Here is a 23,571-nt window from a genome sequence, read left to right as displayed (position 1 = left end):
TTGGTTGAATGGACGACTGGACACTTAGCATATTAGACTTTTATTATATAGGATGTTTGCTAATATCTTAATAGGAAATTGTACAATGTTCTTTTTTTTATTTTAAAATATATATTTTATTGATTTTTTTTTTACAGAGAGGAAGGGAGAGGGATAGAGAGTTAGAAACATCAATGAGAGAGAAACATCGATCAGCTGCCTCTTGCACACCCCCTACTGGGGATGTGCCCGCAACCAGGGTACATGCCCTTGACCGGAATCAAACCTGGGACCCTTGAGTCCGCAGGCCGACGCTCTATCCACTGAGCCAAACTAGTTAGGGCTGTACAATGTTCTTTTTATTTTTTAAATATTTCATACATGTAGCATCTGGTTAATATTTTACAAATATATTAATGTTGAAAATGTTGAATCCTTGTTCTAATATCTATACTAATAAAGAGCTAATGGTCGATACGCTGTAACAGGTAACGACCAGGTCATTAGCATATTAGCTGGGGTGTTGCTCCAGAGATGGGGCGGAAGCGGGGAGGCGCCCGGAGGAGGCGGGACCAGGAACTGAGGGCAGGGCTTGAAGTGGCCAGAGAAGGGCAGAGGGTTTGGGGGCTGGGCCAGGCATGCTGGAGCTCTGCTCGGACAGGTTCTGGTGTCAAGGCAGGGCTGCAGGTCGGTGGGCGGTGCCGCGCAATTTCAAATCGCACGATGGGCTCCTAGTTACAGTATAAGGAGGTTAGCATAGTTAATTGTGATTAGATTAAAGGAGTTAAGTGGTTTTCTCAAACTATTTTGCCTAATCCTCTGATATTTCCATTTCTCCAGACCAAATCGTTTACTGCTCTTACATGGATTCTTGGATGAGAATGTCCATTTTGCACACACCAGTATATTATTGAGTTTTTTAGTGAGGGCTGGAAAACCATATGATTTACAGGTGAGTTTTTCTACATTTTTTAAATAAATAGTGATTAATGGTTGATTACTTTAAAATACAATAAATTATGGAGTAAGGCCTAATTTCCAGCTGTGACCATTCTTTGTTTAAGAGACTAAAGTAATAGGCCCAGTTAATAGTACCCCTAGTTGGATAAAAATTAAGATTCTGTTGAAGTCAGGCTGAAGACTGGCCTATTGGATTCCATGACATGTGTATCTGTATATGCTTTCAGTTTGTAATCATGGAAGAGATGGCAGGAGTCCATTTACTGTCCTCCTTTGGTTTTCTTCTTCCCCCTGGAAGGGTGAGGAAATGTTACTTAATTGCATTGTTGTGCAAAGGAGTTTTAGGACCTGATTGCATGGTCTTTTTATGCACACACACACACACACACACACACACACACACACATATACACATACACACACACACACATACATACACACACACATTTTTATTGATTTCAAAGAGGAAGGGAGAGGGAGAGAGAGATAGAAACATCAATGATGAGAGAGACTCATTGATCCGCTGCCTCCTGTACAACCCCTACTGGGGATCAAGCCCACAACCTGGGTGTCCTTGACTGTAATAGAACCCGGAACGCTTCAGTCTACATGCTCTATCCACTGACCCAAACCGGCTAGGGCTAAATGTGTCTTTTTTTTTTAAATATAAATTTTTACTGATTTCAGAGAGGAAGGGAGAGGGAGAGATAGAAACATCAATGGTGAGAGAGAATCATTGATCGGCTGCCTTCTGCATGCCCTCTACTGGGGATCGAGCCCACAATCCAGGCATGTGCCCTTGACTGGAATCGAACCCAGGACCCTTAAGTCTGCAGGCCAATGCTCTATTCACTGAGCCAAACCAGCTAGGGCTACATGGTCTTTTAATTTAATTTTATATTGATATTAGAGAAAGTTATTACGCACCTTCATTGCTCCATTACTCAAATAAAAAGGTTTTAAGAAAAACTCCTCCTCTCTTCTATTTCTTACACAGATTATATGCTCATAAGAAATGAAAATATTACTTTTTCCTTTTTTGTTTCAGTTGGTAAACTATTAGATATTTATGTAGAGCAGCAATTATCAATCATTTTGGTCTCCTTTACATATCAGCTTTTGTTTATGTGGTTTATGTCTATCAGTATTTCTTGTATAAGATATTAAAACTATTAAAAATGTTAACCTTTTGCACTCGGATGTCGAGTGTGACTCGACACGGTTAGCATTAGAATAAAGGAATCGAGAAAAAAGCAAGCGAGTGCAAAGGGTTAAGCCTTGGCTGGTGTGGCTCAGTTGGTTAGAGCGTCATCCTGTGCACCAAAAGGTTGCTGATTCAATTCCTGGTCAGAGCACATACCCAGGATGTGGGTTTGATTCCCAGTTGGGGTGCGTACAGGAAGCTATCCATCAGATCGTTGTTTTTCTCTCTCTCTCGCTCTCACTCTCTCTCTCTCTCTCCCCCTCTCTCCCTCTCCCCCCCCCTTCCTCTCTCCCTAAAATCAACTTTTAAAATTTTTTTAAATTTAAAATATTTATTTAAAGCTATTACATGTTAACAAAAATCACAATTTTATAGGAGGTGGGGAGACTATTTTCTAAAACAAAACAAAAATTTACTCAGAAAAGTAGCATTACTTTACATTTTTGTAAATCCCCTTAATGTCTGGCTTATTAAGGAAGACACCTGGATTTTCATAGCTACTTCCAATGCAATCTGTTGTAAAATGTTTTGGCTAAAGTATGTAAAGAAAATTCAGCCTTACAGAATATGTATTTAAGAAATGGGAGGTTTAGCCTTTTCAGATAATTGTGGTTATTCTTCTTAGTTGACAAATGGTAGTTTCTTAAAGGTTTTTGTGTGGAATCTGAGCCATATCTATAAACTTTTCATAGTCTGTTACATTGTCATCTGTTGGATCTTGTACTTCAAATGGATCTTTTACTGTGCATTGGTCATCTGGAAAATATTGGTTCACTGTGTTATGCCAATCTTCTGAATGTTGACTCATTTAATTATATAGTATTTTAAAACTCTCATGAAAATTCCACTGATCTCATCAGAAAAGTCTCAAGTGCATATTGGGAAGTTCATGAACTAGTAGTGGTAGATGTAAATTTTCCAAAATTTTAATTTTCTCTTAAAAACTCAAAATTTGTCATTGGCACCCGGCCTGTGTGGCTCAAGATGGTTGAGTGTCATCCTATGGGCTCAACCCATCACACTCTGTGGCCCAGTGGTTAAGAGTCACCCATGAACCAAGAGGTCATGGTTCGATTCCCAGTCAGGGCACATGCCTGTGTTTTGTGTTCGATCTTCTCAGGGGGCGATGGGCGGGTGTGCAGGAGGCAGCTAATCAGTGTGTTTCTCTATCAGTATTTCTATTTCTCTCCCTTCCTCTCTCTGAAATCAATAAAAATATTAAAAAGAAAAAAAAAGGCAAAAAAGGAATATGTACACTACCAACAACAAATTTATCACCAGCAACAAATACTGTCAGTGTTATCCTTGAAGTGACCAAGATCACTTCATTCATTTTTGAGAAAATGTTTGCCTTTTCTGAATCATCATAATTGTCAGCCATTCTTTCATGTTAAAAATAAAGTTTCATTTAGGAAGTGGCAGTTAGGCTTGGAACTCAGTTGCACACATGGTTTTTCTTGAAACATCTGATAGCAGAAGTAATTTATGTGTTCTTTCCATTTCATCACAGAATATTTTTTTAAAAATCTACTCAAGAGTTGCAATTTAAGAAAATTTCATTCTAATTTTTTTTGAGACTTACGTGAAATTGGCATTTTTCCTTTTTACTGCAAATATGTGGTGGTGAAAAATACAATGACTTCTAATACAATTTAATGTCATTGCCTTGGTTCATACTAAGGCACCAGCACTATTACCATTGCTTTTGCATTACCAATACAAATGCCAACCCAGGAAATAAAAGGCAAATAATATTTCAGTATTATTCTGAAAGTAGTTTGTGTGTCTCTTGAAAGACTGTTTGAGGACCCAAGAAGTCTGCAGACCACACTTGAAGAACCATTGGTCTACACATAAATCCTGTAAGCTTAGTGGTATATAGGGAATTATAAAAAGAAGAGAGGGTCTTACATTTAAACTTTTCATGCATTTTAAGTTTATTCTTATATATGCTGTAAGAAGGTGGTGCCTTTTGTTTGTTTGTTTATTTATTTATTTATTTATTTATTGCATGTATCTATCTGTCCAATTTCCCCAACACCACTTATTGTATAGACTGTCTTTACCTCACTTACGGGTATATATTTGAAGAAACCCAAAACACTAATTCAAAAGAATACATGCACCCCTATGTTCATTGCAGTGTTATTTACAATAGCCAAGCTATGGAAGCAACCTAAGTGCTCATCAATAGACAAGTGGATAAAAAAGCTGTGGTACATATATACAATGGAATATTACTTGGCCATAAAAAGGAATGAAATCTTACCATTTGCAACAGCATGGATGGACCTAGAGAGTATTATGCTAAGTGAAATAAGTCAGACATATAAAGACAAAATACCAAATGATTTCACTTATATATGGACTCTAAAGAGCAAAATAAACAAAATAGAAGCACACTCATAGATACAGAGATCAGACTGATGGTTGCCAGAGGGGAGGTTGGGTTGGTGGCTGGGTGAAAAAGGTAATGGGATTGTGAAGTACAAATTGGCAGTCACAAAATAATCATGGGAATATAAAGTACAGCATGGGGAATATAGTCAATAACATTGCAATAACTATGTAATGTGCCAGGTGGGTTCTTGAAATACTGGGGTCGGGGGACCACTTTGTAAAGTATATGATCATCTAGCCACTGTGCTGTACATCTGAAACGAATATAAAATAACATTGAATTTAAACTGTAATTGAAAAAATAATTTAAAAAGAGGAGAGGTGCCTTTAGATAGGATATATGTGTGTAATATCTTGGAGAGGGTATCTTTATATTATTAATCCTGTCAAAATCTTTGGAAAGAGATGTATTATTAAGTTCTTATTTGTTGTTGTTATTGTTAAGATCTATCCTCAGGAGAGACACAGCATAAGAGTTCCTGAATCTGGAGAACATTATGAACTGCATCTTTTGCACTACCTTCAAGAAAACCTTGGATCACGCATTGCTGCTCTGAAAGTGATATAATTTTGACCTGTGTAGAATTCTGGTATACACTGGCTGTTTAACCAAATGCGGGGGTTTAATCAATAGAAAGTATAGAATTGATCATCACATTTTGATATCTGCCACATAACATTTACTTCTAAAAGTATATTTGGTGCCACGCAGGCATCTACAATTCATGGATAATAATCTGATACTTTTGACCATACACACAGAAAATTGAATGACACATATTTCTAAGGGACCCAGCAATACCTTGAGAATTACTGAAAGAAATAAGACATTAGCACTATGTATCCATATTACCTTTTTTTTTTTTTCACTTTTAATAGCATTATAATCCTCATGGACTTAATTAGTGTATTTTTACAGTATACTTCTGAGTTTGTAAAATATGATGATATTAGTGATTGGTTGGTTCAATTCCAGAATCTCTGACTAGTTACACATTTGATAGCACTTAAATGTAATTGAATAGCTTAAGCTTCATTGCTTGGGGTGTATCCAGCATGTTATGAACTAATCACTATTAAACTTATGACTTAACCAGTCAATAATGATTTTTTAAGGAAAACAGTGGCCTCCTAAAGACACATATTTTGTTCATTCATGTTCTGACCGGTTTTTAGCCAATTTTAACTGTACCTAGTATAAATAGTTCTCTTTGATGAAATGGCAGAGTGAGTTTTTCCTTTTCCTATATGTAGCATGTATTTAATTAATTAGTCTTATAATATTGATAATTATAGGCAAAAAATTTTTAATCAAATGATTAGAGCTTAAATATTTACTGGTGATTTATTTTCCTTTAGGAAAAGGAAAAAGTACACATTCACTTGTATTCTTCAGAAAATGTAGTGGTGCCAGTTTCCATTGGGTATTTCCTTATTAAAATGTTCCAGGGTTTTAGAGAGATGGAAAGGAACCTCAGTAGGGTCGGGGAGACCAGGGTGTGGAGAATGACAGGGAAAGGAGAAGGTGAGGAAGGTCTGCTCAAGGACTAAGAAATATAATTTGACCAAAAGTCCTCATGAAAAAGTCTGGAAAGTAAAATTTAAACTCCTGAATGTTAAGGAAACCAGAATTTAAAAATTACTCTCTTTTTATATTTATAGACTATAATGTTATTCAGGAGAGGAAAAGTTCCTTAAGAGTTACTTTTATAATTCTAAATTCTAATTTTTTGTTATTTTCTTTTAGTTTAGAAACCTTACAAATTTAAACTATCTTGATCCTCCTTTAATTATTGTGAGCTTAAAATAAAGAGGTTTCTAGAACAATCTCTTTACCATAAACTGATCCCCAACAAGCCATGTCTCTTTTTCAGTGTTCAAAGCCTAGAGCAGTTTCTTGAATGGCCATGACATTTCCTGGATTAGCTGGCTGTAACAGAGCTCATAGGCTTTCAGGTACTGATTGGAATCTGTCCCCTAGAGTCTTGGGGTGCAGATGGGTTACATTGGAGCCAGTAGTGGAGAAGGCACCTGCGTTTGACCCTGTTTATCACAAACTTCAGTGTTTGGAAAGTTGCTACCAAGTATTCTTAAACAACGCTCCAAGGAAATTGGGTGGTTTTTTTTTTTTTTCACTCTCTCTCACCACTACACAGAGGAGATTTCTCCGATAGAGAGCACAGCCTCCATTAGTAAGAGTGGTGACTGTGCATCAGAGGTGGCTTGATCAATGAGGGCCAGGTGGGAAGTGGGGGGAGTCCAGAAGGCAGGGTGACCTGGTGGTTCTGTCCACGGGAAGGAGAAGGTTTTGCTGTTTGTATATTTATACTGTATAATAGGTGCCACAATTTCCCCTTTTGTCTGTATATGTATTGACTTTCTTGTTTATGATATTTTCCCATGCGAAGACTTGTTTATATTTTTTTCAATGTTAAATTAAATTGATTTGGGTAACTTCTCTTCCCCAAGAAAGTATTTTCCCACAAGACTTAAGTATATATCTGATGGTTGAAAGTGGTTTTGTTTGTGAACTAGTTGGCATCTAAGGATCTATCCTTATATAAATGTAGAAATGATATGGACAGTGGCTTTTAGACAGTTATCCATTTGAAGCCTCTTACCCATTAAGGCTGTTTCTTCAAAATAGCATCTCTCATTTTACCAAAACAAACCTTTAAAAACCTCATGCATTCCTGAGTTCACAGGTTTTCCTTTGCATCTTGCCTTCTCCTTTCCTTCTATCACAAGGAATGCTTCCGTTATAATTCCCACTTAAATGCCAATCTCCTTCTATAGAGGGAAAAATACCTGACTGAAGTCACTTGCAGAAAGAGAGCTTGACTAAATTTGTTTTAAACTGATGTGAAAAACATTATAGTCAATTCAAGCAATCAGTAGAAATATCACTAAAACTATTGGTCCCCTGTCCATAGGTTACAACTTAAAAGGCAGGAGTAGATAAAAGTAGCAGCAGTTTTGATGAGAGCCAAAAAGCACTAGGTTAAACATCAAATGGGGTTTTTGTAGGCTTGATAAATGGGTGCACTTGATCAACCATTGGCAGTTATAGTTGCCTATTCATTGTTAAGCTAGTGGGTCTCAAAATCTAAAATTAATCTGGGACACTTAACTAAAAGAAGTGGAGTCTTGAACCCTTCTCAGAAATTTGGATTTGGTTTATTGGGGCGGAGACCAGGAATCTGTATTTCTAAGAAGCTTTCCAGGTGGTTCTAAAGCAAGCCATTTGTGGGCTGCTTTAAGAAACTGTTCTGTAGGGAAAAAAACACACACAAAAAAAACCTGTTCTGTAGAAAAGGGAGTTGGATTAAGAAGATAATGGTTAATTTTTACACTGGACTGATTTACAAGAACCTAAAACAATAGTCAGAACAGTTGCTCACCTGTGATAACTATTGGTCCCTTCTCACTCTAAAAGAAGCAGAAGTTATTAACTGTATCCCCTCTGTCTGGAGAGTCCTTTTGGAATGAAGGTTTTTCCCTCTATGCCGTTCCTGGCTCGTGTCCAAAGCCTCATACAAGAGGATGAAGTCACAGTGCATGCGTTACTTTTTAAAAGAATGAGATATAGATAATGATGCTTACTTTTTTTTACTACTTGGTTTATTCCTTACGGATGGTGTAGCCTACCTCTCTGTAACATCTTTCTCTCTTTAGGTGGAATGATTCCTATAAGATCTCTTCTTATTACAGAATCATACATTTTTTCAAGCTATTATATCTTTGCTATAATCTAATATTCTTTGTTAGAGGAGAAACATACATATATAAAGAGAAGAATATATACCCATGGCCAGTTAGTGCTCAGTTGGTACTAGACTCCATCCAGGTGTCCTGACTCATGGTAGTTAAATATGTAGAAAAGGCGAATTTTTAAAGAAGTATTTATTAATATATTCCTATGAAACATTTTAAAGATAAAACATAAAATGGTTAATTTTTCCATTCTAAAGTAAATGCTAAGCATGCTTATTAATGAAGCTGTACTTCTCATTAGTATATGACATTCTGAAATTAATTAAAATTGCTGTGCTAAATGTGTCTTCCTTGGTGTAGTGGGGGGATTTGGGGATTTGGATATAGAGTACTTGCTTAAGCCTAGGAGCCCAACTTAGAGCTGTTTGAAGTAAGAGACATGGCCCTATATAAACTAAGATGTGTGAGTGTCCATTCCTGCCAGACATAAAGGAATAAGGAAACTTCCTTAACTTCCACTTTCCAACCCCTCCCGGCCTCACTGATCCATCATGCAGCCTAAAATACGGAGACATGTTAGTGCAAGGTGCTGGCTCCTGCTTATCTGTCAAGAGCCAGCTCTAGGTAATCATTTCAGAAGCCCCTTACAGACAGAGAAAAAGTAGTGTTCATGTGTTTGTTTTTAAATAACCCCCCAAAAATTTATGTTTGTATTCAGCACAATTGGAGTTCAGGTCTTTAATTTTAGAACATAAAGTGCCTGCTGTTTTAAGCATTGACTTGTACAAAAAGAATTGCATGTCTCACACCAGTAAGTTTATGGGTTTTCTCATTTTCAGCTACATAGCTTTTAATCATGTAAAGCAAAACATTAGTTTTGTCGCATTTTATTACAGGTTCTTTGTTGCAATAAAGATGCTGCTAAAATTAATTGATGTAAACTTTCCTTTTTCCCCCTGTTCCCCATTTGTACAGTGTTGCCTTGATTAGTGACAACTGTGGAGTGATGAATACACATGAACAAGGTCATGTGCTTGCAGTGGAGAAGGGAGACTGTAGGTGATTACATGGAGCTTCTAGTCCTATAAACACAAACCAAAGGGAGGTGTGCAGAGATTGCTTTGTACCTGCAAGTGGTTCCCAGCACCAGCAGTTAGTACTGCCAGGGGAGGTGGAGCTTGGAGCCAGTGATTAGCATATCCTCCCAGAGCAGCTAGCTGCGAGTTTCTTGGAAATGCCACTCAGGGTTGATAGTGATTTCTGCACATTCCCTGGGAAATTTTAAGGGAGTTCAGTGTAATGCTTTTTTCAGATTTTTCTTTGACAACTCTCTGGTCTTTTGAAGCTGTACTAGAGAAAGGGTGGGGAGAAATAAGCAGATAAACTCCTCTAAAATCAGTATGCTTTGGCTTGTCTGATAATCTTTCCAGAACAGACCCTATAACCCTCTGAAGTGTGCAAAATATTGCATGAATGAATGGAGGTACATTCTCGGAAGAAGGGCTTTGACTTTATCAGATTCACAAAAGGATAATGTACCAAAAGAACCACTGCTATATTATGCATTGGAATCTTACTTAAACTTTAATTTGTATCCTAAAATTATTAGGAATAAAGATGACCTTGAAACAGTAATGCTATAGAACAATGCTTCCTTTTCTAACCTTTTTACCTTATGACAAAAAAAAAAAAAAAAAAAAGACATTTATATGACACTCTGTGATTAACTAAGATACACTGGATTAGCCTGTTGAGACTGCTTGCAGCCAGAAATGACCAGCCAAGCCCATCCAAGCTCTAAAGAGTAACCATAATCCATTTGTGGCATTCTGAGAAACTTAAAGACTACCTTGGGCCCCATCAGTGTGGCTCAGCCATTGAGCATCAACCCAGGAACCAAGAAATAGCCGGTTCAATTCCCAATCAGGGCATATGTCCATGGTGCAGGCTCAAGCCCCAGTGGGGGGTGGGAGCATGCGGGAGGCAGCTGATGAATGATGATGTTCCTCTCTCACTGGTGTTTCTTTCTATCCTTTTCCTCTCTCTCTCTAAAAGTCAATAAAAACATTTTTTTAAAAATAATGATTAACTTGAAAAAAAATTTAAGACTTCCTTGGTCTCTTAAGTTAGCCTGGATTTAATGCTAATGAAAAATCAGCTTTCAGCCTGGCCATACATTCTGCAGAGACTGTTGTGAGGGCTCCAGGGCTCCAGTCAGGTCAGAGCAAGCGCCCTGGCCTGAAGCCCTTGGACTTCCTGATGCCTAACCTCACCCACTCCGTGGTTATGAAGAAACAGTGTTTGATCCCGTGGTAGTTACTAGGTGAGCAGAGTTCAAACAGCTACTGTATGAGACGCATAACCATAATTTTATTTTGGGCTTTGAGTGGTTTGGGAATCACCAGGATTTAAATGTTCATCAGCCTAGTTCTGTCCACAGACCTGGTACCTGGCCCTGCCACCCTGGAAGAAGTTGGCTCCCATTGAAATGGACTGGAAGGGATTCCACTTCGACACAGGCAATGAGATTGTTGAGTTTGCTATGAGCTTCTTACTGAAAGATGCTCTCTAAGTTGGCTCCTAGACTTGAGTTCTTGAAATAGAAGTTTGGGGAAACAATTAGCGAGGATATTTGTCCTTAGCCAGTTCCAGGAATTGCCCCACCTCTTTCCACCTTCACTGGAAAAGCACCTTATGGAAGTACATAATTTAACATTCTACTCACAGGTGACACTTCTTTGTAGGAAGGTCCTCTGGCCAGGTGGTTTCTGGAATCACACTGCCCTTCTATAAAATGAACTCTTCGTGTTGGCTAGGTTGCTGGCCATATACATGGTCATAGTTGCCCCCCTAAGCGTGCATGTGAATGTTCCTGTCTAGTTCATTCGGGTACTTAATGAAGTGTTGCCACACCAGTTCATTGCTTTGCATTGTCTCCACCGTCCATTCCTCATTCCTATTGCTCCTGCCTCAGTCTAGGACTGCATGTCATGCTGACTGCAGCTGCTTTTTCACTAGCCTGAGTTGGAAATGAAGATTAAGAATTCCATAGGTGAATACCTGTTTGTTTTTTAAATATATATTTTATTGATTTTTTACAGAGAGGAAGGGAGAGGGATAGTTAGAAACATAGACGAGAAAGAAACATCGATCAGCTGCCTCTTGCACACCTCCTACTAGGGATGTGCCCGCAACCCAGGTACATGCCCATGACTGGAATCGAACCTGGGACCTTTCATTCCAAAGGCCGACGCTCTATCCACTGAGCCAAACCGGTTAGGGCTGAATACCTGTTTTAATGAGAAATAACTTGGTTTTGAACATGAAAATAAAAGAATTCCAAGTGACTCTAATCATCTGAGAGATGCAAATCAAAACGACAGTGAGGTACCATCTCACATCTGTCAAATGGCTATCATCAAGTGCTGGCGAGGATGTGGAGAAAAAGGAACCCTCGTGCACTGCTGGTGGGAATGGTGCAGCCACTGTGGAAACCAGTATGGAATTTCCTCAAAAAATTAAAAAATGGAACTCCCATTTGACTCAGTAATCCCACTTCTAGGAATATATCCCAAGAAATAAAAAACACCAATCAGGACATATGTAACCCTGTATTCATAGCAGCACAATTTACAATAGCTAAAATTTGGTTACAGTGTAAGTGCCCATCACAGATGAGTGGATTAAGAAACAGTGGTACAACTACACGATGGAATACTACGCTGCTGTAAAAAAACACACACACACAAAAAAAACATCATTTGCAACAGCATGGATGGGCATGAAGAGCATTATGCTAAGTGAAGCAGTCGGAGAAAGAAATATCACATGATCTCATTTGTGGAATATAATGAACAACATAAACTTATGAACAAAAATAGATCCAGAGACAGAAGCATTGAACAGACTCAAACTTCAGAGGGAAGGCGGGTAGTGTAGGGGTGGGGGGTAAGAAATCAACCAAAGGACTTGTATGCATGCATATAAGCATAACCAATGGACACAGACACTAGTGGGGTGAGGGCATGTGCTGGGGGTTAGGGGTGGCCGGGGAGAGGTCAATGGGGGAAAAAGACAAATGTAATACTATATGTAATACTTCAAACAATAAAACAATTTTTAAAAAATAAAACAATATTTTAATAAAAGAATTCCAAGTGACTTCAAAGAAGCAGTTCTCAACTTTTCACTCAGCAAATATTTAGTAACAACCATGTGCCAGGCCTGTGTTAGGCTGTGAGAAAACAAAGATGAAGAGGACCCAGCCCTTGTTCTCTGGACCAACTTCACCTCCTACCTCACTAGCAGGTCACAGCATGATACATTCTCTTTGCTGCTCCAGTCCCTAAGTTGTGCCTGACATTCAAGGCCCTGTGTCACCTGACTCAACATTCCCTCCCGCCCCAGGCTCTTCACTACAAGCATCCTAGGGTTTCCTCTTTCCATTAGTAGAACACATCCTTTGAAGTTAGACCCAGGTGCCTCTTGGCATCCTCTGGAGCTTGTATGGGAATCTTCCTCACCTGGGATGGGTGGGATGGGCAGCATGGCAAATGGTACCAGCATTGGCTTTGGAGCCTGGCTTCAACCCTTGCCTCTGATTCTTGCTAGCTTTATGGGCTTAGGCGTATTTACATAACGTTCTGACCCTCAGTTTCCTTAGGTGTGAAGTAGGAATAATAACAGAACTCTGCTTAACGGTTTGTCGGTTTGTCGTGAGGATTAAGTTCATTTACTATACTACAATGCCTGTGGTGCCTCGCATGCAATAAAAGTACTCAGTAAACGTATCTCAGGTTTAGCACTTCATTTTATAACATACTGTTTGCCCCTGGTTTTGCTTCTGCGGTTAGATTACAGACTCTGAGAGTAGGCATTATATTACACTTGGTTAATTCTCTACATTATACCTACTACAGAGGTAGATATGTAGGAATCACTTGCTAATGTTTGAGTACCAAAAAAATCTTTTGACCTCCCTCAGTTAGGGTTGTCTGATGGATAGATTATAGGTTCCTAAGCACCCATCTGCCAATTTACTTGTAAGACTGCAAAAGAAATCAAATTCTCCTAATTTGAGCTTTTAGGACTCCTTTGAACTGTCATCGGAATTTTTTTCTTTGAAGTGTTAGGTCTGGAGGAGTGGTGCTTCTCAGCCCTGGTTGCTATCAGAGTTGCCAGGGGCGCTTTTAAAAATGTTGACGTCTGAGTTGCTCCTGGGATCAATTAATCAACATGGGGCAGGGGGTAGGGGGGGGAGTAGGTCTGCCATCTTTTAATTTCTTTTTATTAGCTCCCTAGGTGATCCTAATGTGCAACCAGAGTAGAGAGCCAGAGCAGATTCTTAGAAATCGTCTCATCTGCTGCGTTACAGATGAGAAGCTGAGGCCCACGGCCGGGAAGTGATTAGAGCATAGCCATCCCAGCTGTTTAACGGGAGTCCATGCGCCCTAGCTGGTTTGGCTCAGTGGATAGAGCATCAGCCTGCGGAACAAGGGGTCCCCGGGTTCCATTACAGTCAAGGACATGTACCTTGGTTGCAGGCTCCTCCCCAATCTGGGCCCTGGTCAGGGCTTGTGCAGGAGGCAATCAATCTATGTGTTTTTCTCACATGGATCTTTCTCTCTGTTTTTCCCTCTCTCTGCCAATCTCCCTAAAAATAAATGGAAAAATATCCTCAGGTGAGGATTAACAACAAAATAAATAAATAAAATAATCCTATATAATAAAAGCCGAATATGCTAAGTGTCCAACCGTTTGTTCGACCACTCGACCAGTCGCTATGACACCCACTGACCACCAGGGGGCAGATGCTCTGACCAGTAGGTTAGCCTGCTGCTGGGGTCTGGCTGACCAGGACTGGGCAAGATGGGTTGGACACACCTTGGAGCCCTCCCGCGGTCCCTCCCTGGCTGGCCAACCTCTCGTGGTCCCTCCTTGGCCTCTAAAATATTTCTTCTAATTAATTCCCTTTCAATGTGCATGAATCCATGCACCGGGCCTCGAGTAATAAATAAAGAGAGTCAGTGTGTGAGCCCAGGTCTGCTAGTTCCGTCTTGACCTCCCAGAGCAAGGTTCTCCCAAACCAGAGCTGGGCAGAGGAATTTGCCAAAGGGAGCCAAGGCTGCTGCCAGGAAACCACAGGGATCTAGGCCCTTCAGCCTTTGCTTCACCCAGAGCAGCTCAGCTTTTTACTTCTGTACGATGGGGGACACATGTTCTGCAGCTTCAAAGAAGAGGTGACCCCTCAAAAACACAGTGACCCTTCCCATCAGATGGGGACACTGAGGCCCAGAGAAGACTGCAAAGCCACACAACTGTTGAGTGGCAGAGCTGGTACCAAAAAGTCAGGCTGATAAACTCCCTGAAGTACAGGCGGGTAAAATGACTTCCCCAAAGGCACAGAACTAGTTGGTAGCTGAACAGAGACACTTGGATGCAGTCTCTAGGACACCTACTAAATGTCCTAAAATCTAAGATGTTACTGTGTGTAAGACCCTGATATATAAAAATGAGAATAAGAATGTATCTTAGAATCCAGGAAATAAGGTATTTGCGTGAAATCCGAGTTCCTTCAGGGACTGAGCTCATGCTGAGAAAGCATGTACTGGGTGGGTCTTGGATAGGATTCTCCCTGAACTTGCCCAGAGAAAGAAGGGGGAGCCTGGGAGAGACTAGAGAATTTGGAATCTGATAGACAGGTTCGAGTCCAGCAGTTGCGATCTTGAGCAAGCCCTTTGCTTCTCTGACCTTGGACTCTAAAGTGGCGTTCTAATACCCCTTCAGAGTTGCTGTGAGGCCAGAGTGCCAGCAGGGGATGGGGACTTGGAAGTGACTTATGAAGTTCAAGTTGGCCCTCCTGTTGTTGATCTGACCTCACCCCTTCTAAGAGTATAACATTGCCAGTGGGAGCAGTCTGCTCTCCAGGACCTGAGCTGCCAGGCCCAAGCCCTGGGGAGAAGATAGATGGCGGGTGGGAAGAGGAACATGACTCAGCCCTGGAGATCTTGGGAGGACAGCAGGTTCTGGGACATGAGCAAGAAGGGTGGGTACAGAAGCCTCCCTCCCATGGGGGCAGTTGGACTCTGCCTTGGCCTCGAATACTTCAGAATATGCTGTAACCAACTGAGCTATACGGCCAGGGATCTTCTGATCTTCCAGAATTGCACATGATTAGGATAAAGGTGTCAATAACTGTGAGGCCCTGGTTAGGGATAGCATGTTTACCTTTGAGCAGGTGATTCATTTCCCTCTGAATACCAACCCCTAACATTTGAAAGATGAGTGTCCCACCACCTAAAGAATATTTCCTTATGACAGCATCACGTTCAATTTGATCTTCATAATAAGCTAGGAGACATCAGTCGGATAGTAGTATTATTTCTCCTATGTCTCCCATCCCAGAAAGAAATTAGAGTTCAGAGCGGTCACAGTGCAGAAGTGGAATGCTAATCCTGGCTTCACTCATCCATTAGCAAGCAACATGAATTGAGCAGCTGCCATGGGCTTGGCTCGTGCTGAGGAATCCAGGGATCTGAGGATGCTCAGAGGAGTCAGGCATATTCTCTACTATCAAAGGACTCTCAGTGAGAAGGGGAGACAGAAACGAGAGGGCCAGTGCAAAGAGAGATGTGTTGAGTGTTGTGTGAGCCCCCAGGAGGCAGAGCAGGACGGCCGTTAGGAAGGACTGTGGGCTTTGACCCAGAGAGCCTGCCATACTGTCTTCCCCTGAACCACTTCCTACTGTGTGACCTTGGGCAAGTTATTTGACCTCTCTGTGCTTCAGCTTTCTCTTCTCTAACCTAGAGCTAATGATGTGAGCTTTGATATGAGAAAACGCTTGCAAAGCTCCTAGTATCTGGCACACAATGCTCAGCAAACATGAGCTATTCTTTTCTCTGGGCAGTGAAAAGAGGATGGTCAGGAAAGGCTGCACAAAGGAGGTGGCATCTGAATTAGGTGTTAAGGAGGGAGTTTCCCCAGGTGGGAGGAAGTCATTCCAAGCAAAGGGAATTCTGTTGTTGTTGTTGATTTGAGAGGGGGGCTGGGGGGGGGGGAGAGAAAAACATCATTTGTTGTTCTATTTATTTATGTATTCATTGATTGATTCTTGTATATACCCTGTCTGGGAATTGAACCTGCCATCTTGGCGTTCTGAGAAGATGCTGTAACCAACTGAGCTATCCGGCCAGGGATATATATATATGTTGGTTTTTAAGAGAAAGAGATAGAAACATAGAGGCGAGAGAAACATCAACATTGATCGGCTCCCTCCTGCACGCTCCCTACTGAGGATCGAGTCCACAACTTGGGCATGTGTCCTGACTAGGAATCAAACCGGTGACCTCCTGGTGCATGGTCCTACACTTAACCTCTGAGCCACACCCGCCAGGCACAGGGAATTTTTTACACAGAGACATGAAGGAATAAAGGGGAAGAACTGGCACACTAGGAGGCAGGAGGTGAGAGTGCTGGAGATGGAGTGTGAAGGGCCTTGAATGATGGGAGCCAAGAGTTACGCATCTGCCCTGGGCTATTCTTGCTTCCCCTCAATTGCTTAGTTTGCCTGAGGGACCAGAGGAGAGAGTGGGCCATGGAATGGACATACTTTGATGGGGAAACTGAGGAGGAAGAAAGACCCTGACCTCCAGCAGGAGAGGGTGCAGCTTCCAGAGGGGTGGACAGCGTAGCCTGCATCACCTACCTTTCAGTTCTGCTGAAGGTGCTGGGCCCTTCACGGACAGTGTGTCCAGCTGTAGGCGGAGCACCCAAGAGACCTCGGGAGAAAATAGACCACCCAGCCCACTGTGCTGATGCACGTACAGGGGCCCTCAGGAACGGGGACCAGAGAGGAGCCGTCTGGATCCCCGGCGTGCGGGCAGGCTAGCCTGGAGCAGCGGTGGGTTTTGAGGAGCCCCGGTTCCAGGCAGGAGTTAGCTGTTGGGAGCAGCAAGGCGGTGATGGGAATGGAGGGGATGGTTCAGGGCCAGCAGGCACCTGTGTGAACAATACAGAGACCTGCATCCCTCTTTTAAAATTTAGTTTTAATTTATCATGGCTACAGGCGTGACTCCATAGCTTAAGGAGTCAAATTCTAAAACAAATCTTTAAATAATGTTTGTAATGTTATTCTGTGATTTTTTTTCCCAGTTTTTATGCATCATCTAGAGACATCCTGCTATGAAAGATTCAAATTTGGCTGTTTTTCCTCCAATTTCCTCCAAACACATACACATCCCATCTCCCTCATTTTTTCAATATAGTTGTATTGTAATTTCACTTAGACCATATTCAGTGTTTACATCATTATGACTATGTCAACGTATTCAGAGATGAGTCATGTAACAAACTGAATCATTTTGATTCATGCAGAACTTTCTGTTTTACCTAGTTAATAATTATCTTTTTTCCAGTGTATGTATTAGTTACGAATTCAATCCCAAACTTTTCAACCTTTCCATTGCTTTCTTCCACGTTTTAATTGCTACTATTTCCAATGTTTTTCTGCAATATATTTTCATTGCCAATATATAACATTTCAGATATTTAGTGCGTGAGGTTGGTTTTGATTGGGTAGTCTAAGAACATAGCCACCATTTATAGTTGTTGATTCTTTAGAGAAATGTGTTTTGCTTTCCAGGCAATTGATTTTTAAGTGTACTGTAGGCATGACCACCTGTTTGATGCCCTCAAGGAGTTTCCAGTGTGATCTGAGACACAAGACGGACATAAATTACGTAAATGAATAAATTGCTGTATGAGGCAGAAATAATCCAGTGCCTTTGAGTGGTACAAACAATCGCTTCTCGGCCTTTTGGCTAAGATCAAGTGGAGTGGTACAGACAGATGGGTGAGGACTGGGTGATCACCTTGAAGGAGCAGGGATTTGATTTTTAAGGGATTATATGTATTCTTTTTATTGTGGTAAAATAGGCATAACTTAAATTTATCTATTCTAGCCATTTTAAGTGTATAGTTCAGTAGCACTAAGTCCACTCACACTGTTGTGCAACCATCACCTCTATTTCCAGAACTTTTTCATCTTCCCAAACTGAAGATTGTAATTTCTTTCCTCTCAGTTACATTTACCATTTCTGATTACAAAAATAATATGTGTTCACTGTAGATAATTTGGAAAAAAATAGAAAAGCACAAAAAAGAAAATAAAAATATCCCATAATTCCGCAAATTGTTTAGCAATCCTATCTAATAAAGAGGGAATATGCTAAGTGACTGCCCCACCCTCAAAGATGGCAGTGCCCACTGCCAATAAGGAGGGAATATGCTAATTGACTGCCCCGCCCTCAAAGATGGCAGTGCCCACAGCCACAAGATTGCGGTGCCCAGTCCCCTCAGCCCCACCAGGGTGGCAGGTGCATGGCAAGGCCAGGTCCGCCCCCAGACGGGCCTGGCTGCTCCATGCACCTGCCTCCAGAGTCCCCCAACCCCCTCAGCCCCCCAGCTGCCCAGGGCTGGCCCAAGGCGCAGGTAATCAGGGCCAGACGAGGCTTGCGCTGCTGGCAGTGGCAGCAGCAGAGGTGTGATGGGGTGTCGCCTTCCCCTGATCGCAGGGTCGCCTCCCGCCCCTGAGGGGTCCCGGACTGTGAGAGGGGGCAGGCCGGGCTGAGGGACCCCCCCCCCCACCTCCAGTGCATGAATTTTCATGCACCGGGCCTCTAGTTTGATAATAAGAAAGGGGTGGAAAAGCATCCCAGGGTGAGAGGAGACCCATCCCACTGGCCCAGGGGGTTTGAGCAGAGGCACAGTGTGAGAGATGGTTTTGAATATGAAGGGTGACGATATTATGTAAACGTATCTATTTTTTGTATTTTCCTTAAAGGAGAATGAGTAGGGGAGGCAGTGAGTGGTTCTGATAGTGAAACCAGTCCAGTAAAGATTCCAGCCGTTGTTGTGGGTTCCAGTACAAACCACCCCAAATGCGGTGGTGGAAAACAACAATCACCATTTTTATTATTACTGCCTCACACAGGCTGGGGGGTACCTGGGCTCAGGGCCTCCTTTGTGGTCACAGTCAGGCAGTGGCTGGCCAGGGCATCGGGAAGGCGGCACCTCCCAACGGAACAGCTGGGGTCCACCAGCCTCCCTCCGTCCATGCCCTCTCCTCACACGGTCTCTCCAGAGGCAGCCGGGTGGGAGCTGTGTCGTCTTTTATGACAAACCTAAGAATCCACACAGCATCACCTTCACCACAGTCATCCTTTAGAAATGAGTCACTAGGGCCTAGCCTATGTCCAAAGGGAGGGGAAGCAGAGTCTATTTGTTGGAGGGAGAACTTGTACACATATTTTTAAACCACCACTGTAATGGGGTCTGTTATCTATTCTAGAATGAAATGGGTGCCACAGACTCTAAACCTGCTGGTCCTACAGAGCAAGTGGTCCACACATTCTTTTCTTCTTTTTTTAAAAAATATATTTTTATTGATTTTTTACAGAGAGGAAGGGAGAGGGATAGAGAGCCAGAAAAATCAATGAGAGAGAAACATCGATCAGCTGCCTCCTGCACACTCCCCACCGGGGATGTGCCCGCAACCAAGGCACACGCCCTTGACCGGAATCGAACCCGGGACCCCTCAGTCCGCAGGCTGACGCTCTATCCACTGAGCCAAACCGGTTAGGGCGGTCCACACATTCTTGATTTAGAGTCACAGAGTCTTGGAGGGTTACTCAGGCCAGTGCTTTCCAACATTTTTTGTTGCCCAAACCCCTTTCACAGTAATATGCTCTCTTGAGAACTCCCTTAGTGATTTAACACTTTCATCATTTTTGCATGGCATATGATAAAGGAGTAACATTTAAAAAAACATTCATAGTGAGCAAGATCCACATGGTCCCTGCCACAGGAGCTTACTGTCTAGCAGTAGAGCCAGACAGTTCAGTAAAGCATATGACCGTAAAGTGCATTAGGTGTTTTGATAGGAGAAGCACCAGCTCACAAAATAATTTACCTGGTTCTGACCTCTCTGCTCAGATCAAAACAACATTTCTGCTCCTTTTAACATTTTCACTCGAATGCCATGAAGGCACCTCATATTCAGCAAATTATCTTCCCTCTCCTCTATCTCACTCTCCTCGTGTTCTCTTTGTTTAATAACATCCCATCCACCTGATCAAACCAATGAAAACTGTAATCCTCTCGCCTTTTCCCAGTCTCTCAATCTCTATTTTGAGCTATCCCCAAGATGTTACTTCTGTCTTAGAATGGTCTCAAAGAAAATGAAAATGTATAACAGTATATAGTTAATTGAAGAACATTTAAATACATTTCATTAAATTGATGAATTAGAAAACCTTCTTCCCCACTTAAAAAAGGATGCATGCTGATTTTAAATTAATTGCAAAAAAAGCATGATTTGTCAATAAAACTATTTTATCAAATTTGGGGACCTTATATTTGGGGGTCCTGAAATTTAACCACAGAATCAAAAATAGGCAAAAATTGCTTTCATGATCTGATTCCATTTTGTGTTACAATAATTTTTAAAAAATTGTTTTATTTCTAAAATGTGAAATAAAATATTTTCTATCTACTGGGAAGTACTTCTCCACAAATAAGATTGTAGATACAATAGGTTTGCCTTTCTGGTACACAAAAAACAAAATTAGATTAAATTATCACTAGATTTTATTTTTTTAAACATTGGCTTTTGACATATGAGTGACTAATGACTTTTGACTAGAAGACTATAATATTCTCTTCTGTCAACTAGAGGCAAATTTGCAAAATTATCATTTTCTCCTTAGCATCAGTGCTCCTTATACTTCCTGTCATGTATTTTTTATGATCCAACAAGGCTATAAATGAAACAATGTATACATAACTAAGCTGTTTTTATTTTTATTTTTTTAAAAATATTTTTTTATTGATTTCAGAGAGGAAGGGAGAGGGAGAGAGATAGAAACATCAATGATGAGAGAGAATCATTGATTGGCTGCCTCCTGCATGCCCCCTACTGGGGATTGAGCCCGAAACATGAGCATGTGCCCTTGACGGGTATCGAACCTGGGACCCTTCAGTCTGCAGGCTGATGCTCTATCCACTGAGCCAAACCAGCTAGGGCCATAACTAAGCTATTTAATGGTAAGAGCCATGACAGTGCTAATGATGTTCACTGAGCATGCTCACGGCCCTCTACAGGAGCACCCCATACATATTTGGAGGCGTTCCATGGTACTATTTGAAGGGGGGAAATAATAGAATATTTTATGGATTGGTTTAAAAAGAAAGAAATGAAGACACGTGCCATATCCACTCTTAATGGTGTGAAGTCTTTGGAACTCCTGGTGAGAAATGTGCATCATACCCCAGCCCTCTTGTTTTTCTCACTGACCAAGCTGAGGCCCAGGAAGGGGAAAGCAGCTGCCCAAAGTCACATAGCAAATCGGTAGCAGAGCCAGGACAGGACCCATGGCTCTTATTCCTCACACTGGATTTGGCTGGCCTGACTCCACACCTGTGTGCTGAGATATGACGACAGAAATGAACTGGGTTTTTGTGTGTGGCTTGTGGGATTAGTAACACTAGATGGTGACACCTTGTCTGTTCTTTTATTCATTCAATTGAGAGTGAAATCATCAACTGCTTTCTAGGCCAGCGGTCGCCAACCTTTCGGACCTCACGGACCACAGTGGTCCGCGGACCACCGGCTGGCGACCGCTGTTCTAGGCAACATATAAGGCCTTCGCCATCTGGCCCCAGCTTCCCTGCCTGGCTTCCTCTCCCACCCCTGCCCTCCTTCCTGCCCAGGTCACACTCCTTCCATTTTGCTTACACTGGGTTCAGGTATTTGTCTTCTCCAGAAGCTTTCCCTGCCTCCCCCCAAGTCTGGCCAGGGCGCCTCTCCTTCCTGTGGCCCATCACAGCCTGAATCATACAGTCTTATAGCTGCCTTCCCACTTGTCTGTTTCCTTCACTAGATCAAGCGTCGTGCAGGCAAGAACCAAGTTCACCACTGTGTTCCCAGTGCCCAGAGCAGGCCTGACCCATCACAGGCGGCCCATGACTGTCCGTGCGGTTAATTACTGGCTCTGCCATTTCTGGAATACTTCCGGTGCTCTCACACCACAGGGCCTCTGCAGAGGGTGTTTCTTTCCTTCACGCCTTCGGTTCCACCCTCCTTAAATTGTCAAGACCCTGGTCAAACATCTACAACAATCAACAGTCCTGTGAAGACTTCTTCCTCAACACCCCCCCACACACACACACCACACCTGCTTCTCTTGCTCCTACCCTCCCAGCTACCCCATGCCACTCCGGATACTATCGTCCCTCTGGGTAGTGACTTGTATCTTTTATCCTGGCCACTGGCGCCTACACAGTCCCAGATACTGGTCTAGCTGCGTAGAATTCAGCAGTGAACCTAACAGACTAAAATCCCAGTCCTCCTGAAGCCCGCATTCTGGTTGCGGGGGACGAAGTATAAGTAAATGTAGAGCATGTTAGAAAGAAGCGAGATACGGAGAGTGGGGGAAGTTGTGAGGACGGGACAGGATTTCAGACTTGTACTAGCTGGGCAAAGGTCTGGAGGCAGGAGGGAGGGGGCTGGTCATGATCAAGTTACAGCCAGGAGGCTAGTGTGGCCTGAGAGGTGTGAACAAAGGGGATGGTGTGGGAGGTGAGATCAGAGAGGTACAACAGGCCTCCAGATCAGACTTTGGCTTTTGCTCTGAGCTAGGAGGTCCTGGTATGTGTTGAGCAGAGAAATGACACAATCTCATTCACATTTTAACAGAATCACTTTTTTGTTGTTGTTAATCCTCACCTGAGGGTATTTTTTCCATTGCTTTTCAGAAAGAGTGGAAGGGAGGGAGGATTGGGGGGCGGGGGGGGGGGGGGGCGGGAAGAGGTGAGACACATCAACTGGTTGCTTCCCTCATGCACCCAGACTGGGGGCAGGGAATGAACCTGCAACCCTGGTACATGACCTTGACCGGGAATTGAACCAGCAATCCTCTAACCACCAAGCAACACCGACTAAGGCCAGAATCACTTTTTATTCTGTTTTGAGAGAAGACTGAAGGGAGATAAGAACAGAAACAAGGAGACCTGTGAGGAGGCTACTGCCACAATCCAGCTAAGGTGCTTGGATCAAGGTGGTAGTGGGAAGACAGAACGGGAAGGATATGAAAATGAAGGGTCAAGGATAACTCCAATGTTTTGGACCTGAGCAACTGGAAGAATGGAGCTGCTAGGAACTGCATGGGCGGAAACTGTGGGAGGGTTAATAAGGAAGATCGGAGCTCAATTTTGGACATATTAAATTTGAGAGGCCTATTAGACAGCCAATGAAAATG

The 23,571-nt window shown here is 42.2% G+C and overlaps 1 protein-coding gene across 3 annotated transcripts in view; it reads left to right on the top strand.

Moving 5' to 3' along the window:
- Window positions 1-11,243, top strand: part of DPP8 (dipeptidyl peptidase 8) — a 75,384-nt gene extending 64,141 nt beyond the window's left edge. For all 3 annotated transcript variants that reach the window (XM_079768454.1, XM_079768456.1, XM_079768455.1), the window contains exons 20-21: window positions 820-931; window positions 4,989-11,243. In XM_079768454.1, coding sequence (XP_079624580.1) covers window positions 820-931; window positions 4,989-5,111 — 235 coding nt within the window. In that variant the 3' untranslated portion in view covers window positions 5,112-11,243. The remainder of the gene's footprint in view (window positions 1-819; window positions 932-4,988) is intronic.
- The last annotated feature ends 12,328 nt before the right edge of the window (window positions 11,244-23,571 follow it).

Source organism: Cnephaeus nilssonii (assembly GCF_951640355.1).
Source record: "Cnephaeus nilssonii genome assembly, chromosome: 4".
Taxonomy (NCBI): domain Eukaryota; kingdom Metazoa; phylum Chordata; class Mammalia; order Chiroptera; family Vespertilionidae; genus Cnephaeus; species Cnephaeus nilssonii.
The sequence above is the reverse complement of the archived record's forward strand: the minus strand, read 5'-3'. Positions and strand labels throughout refer to the sequence as shown.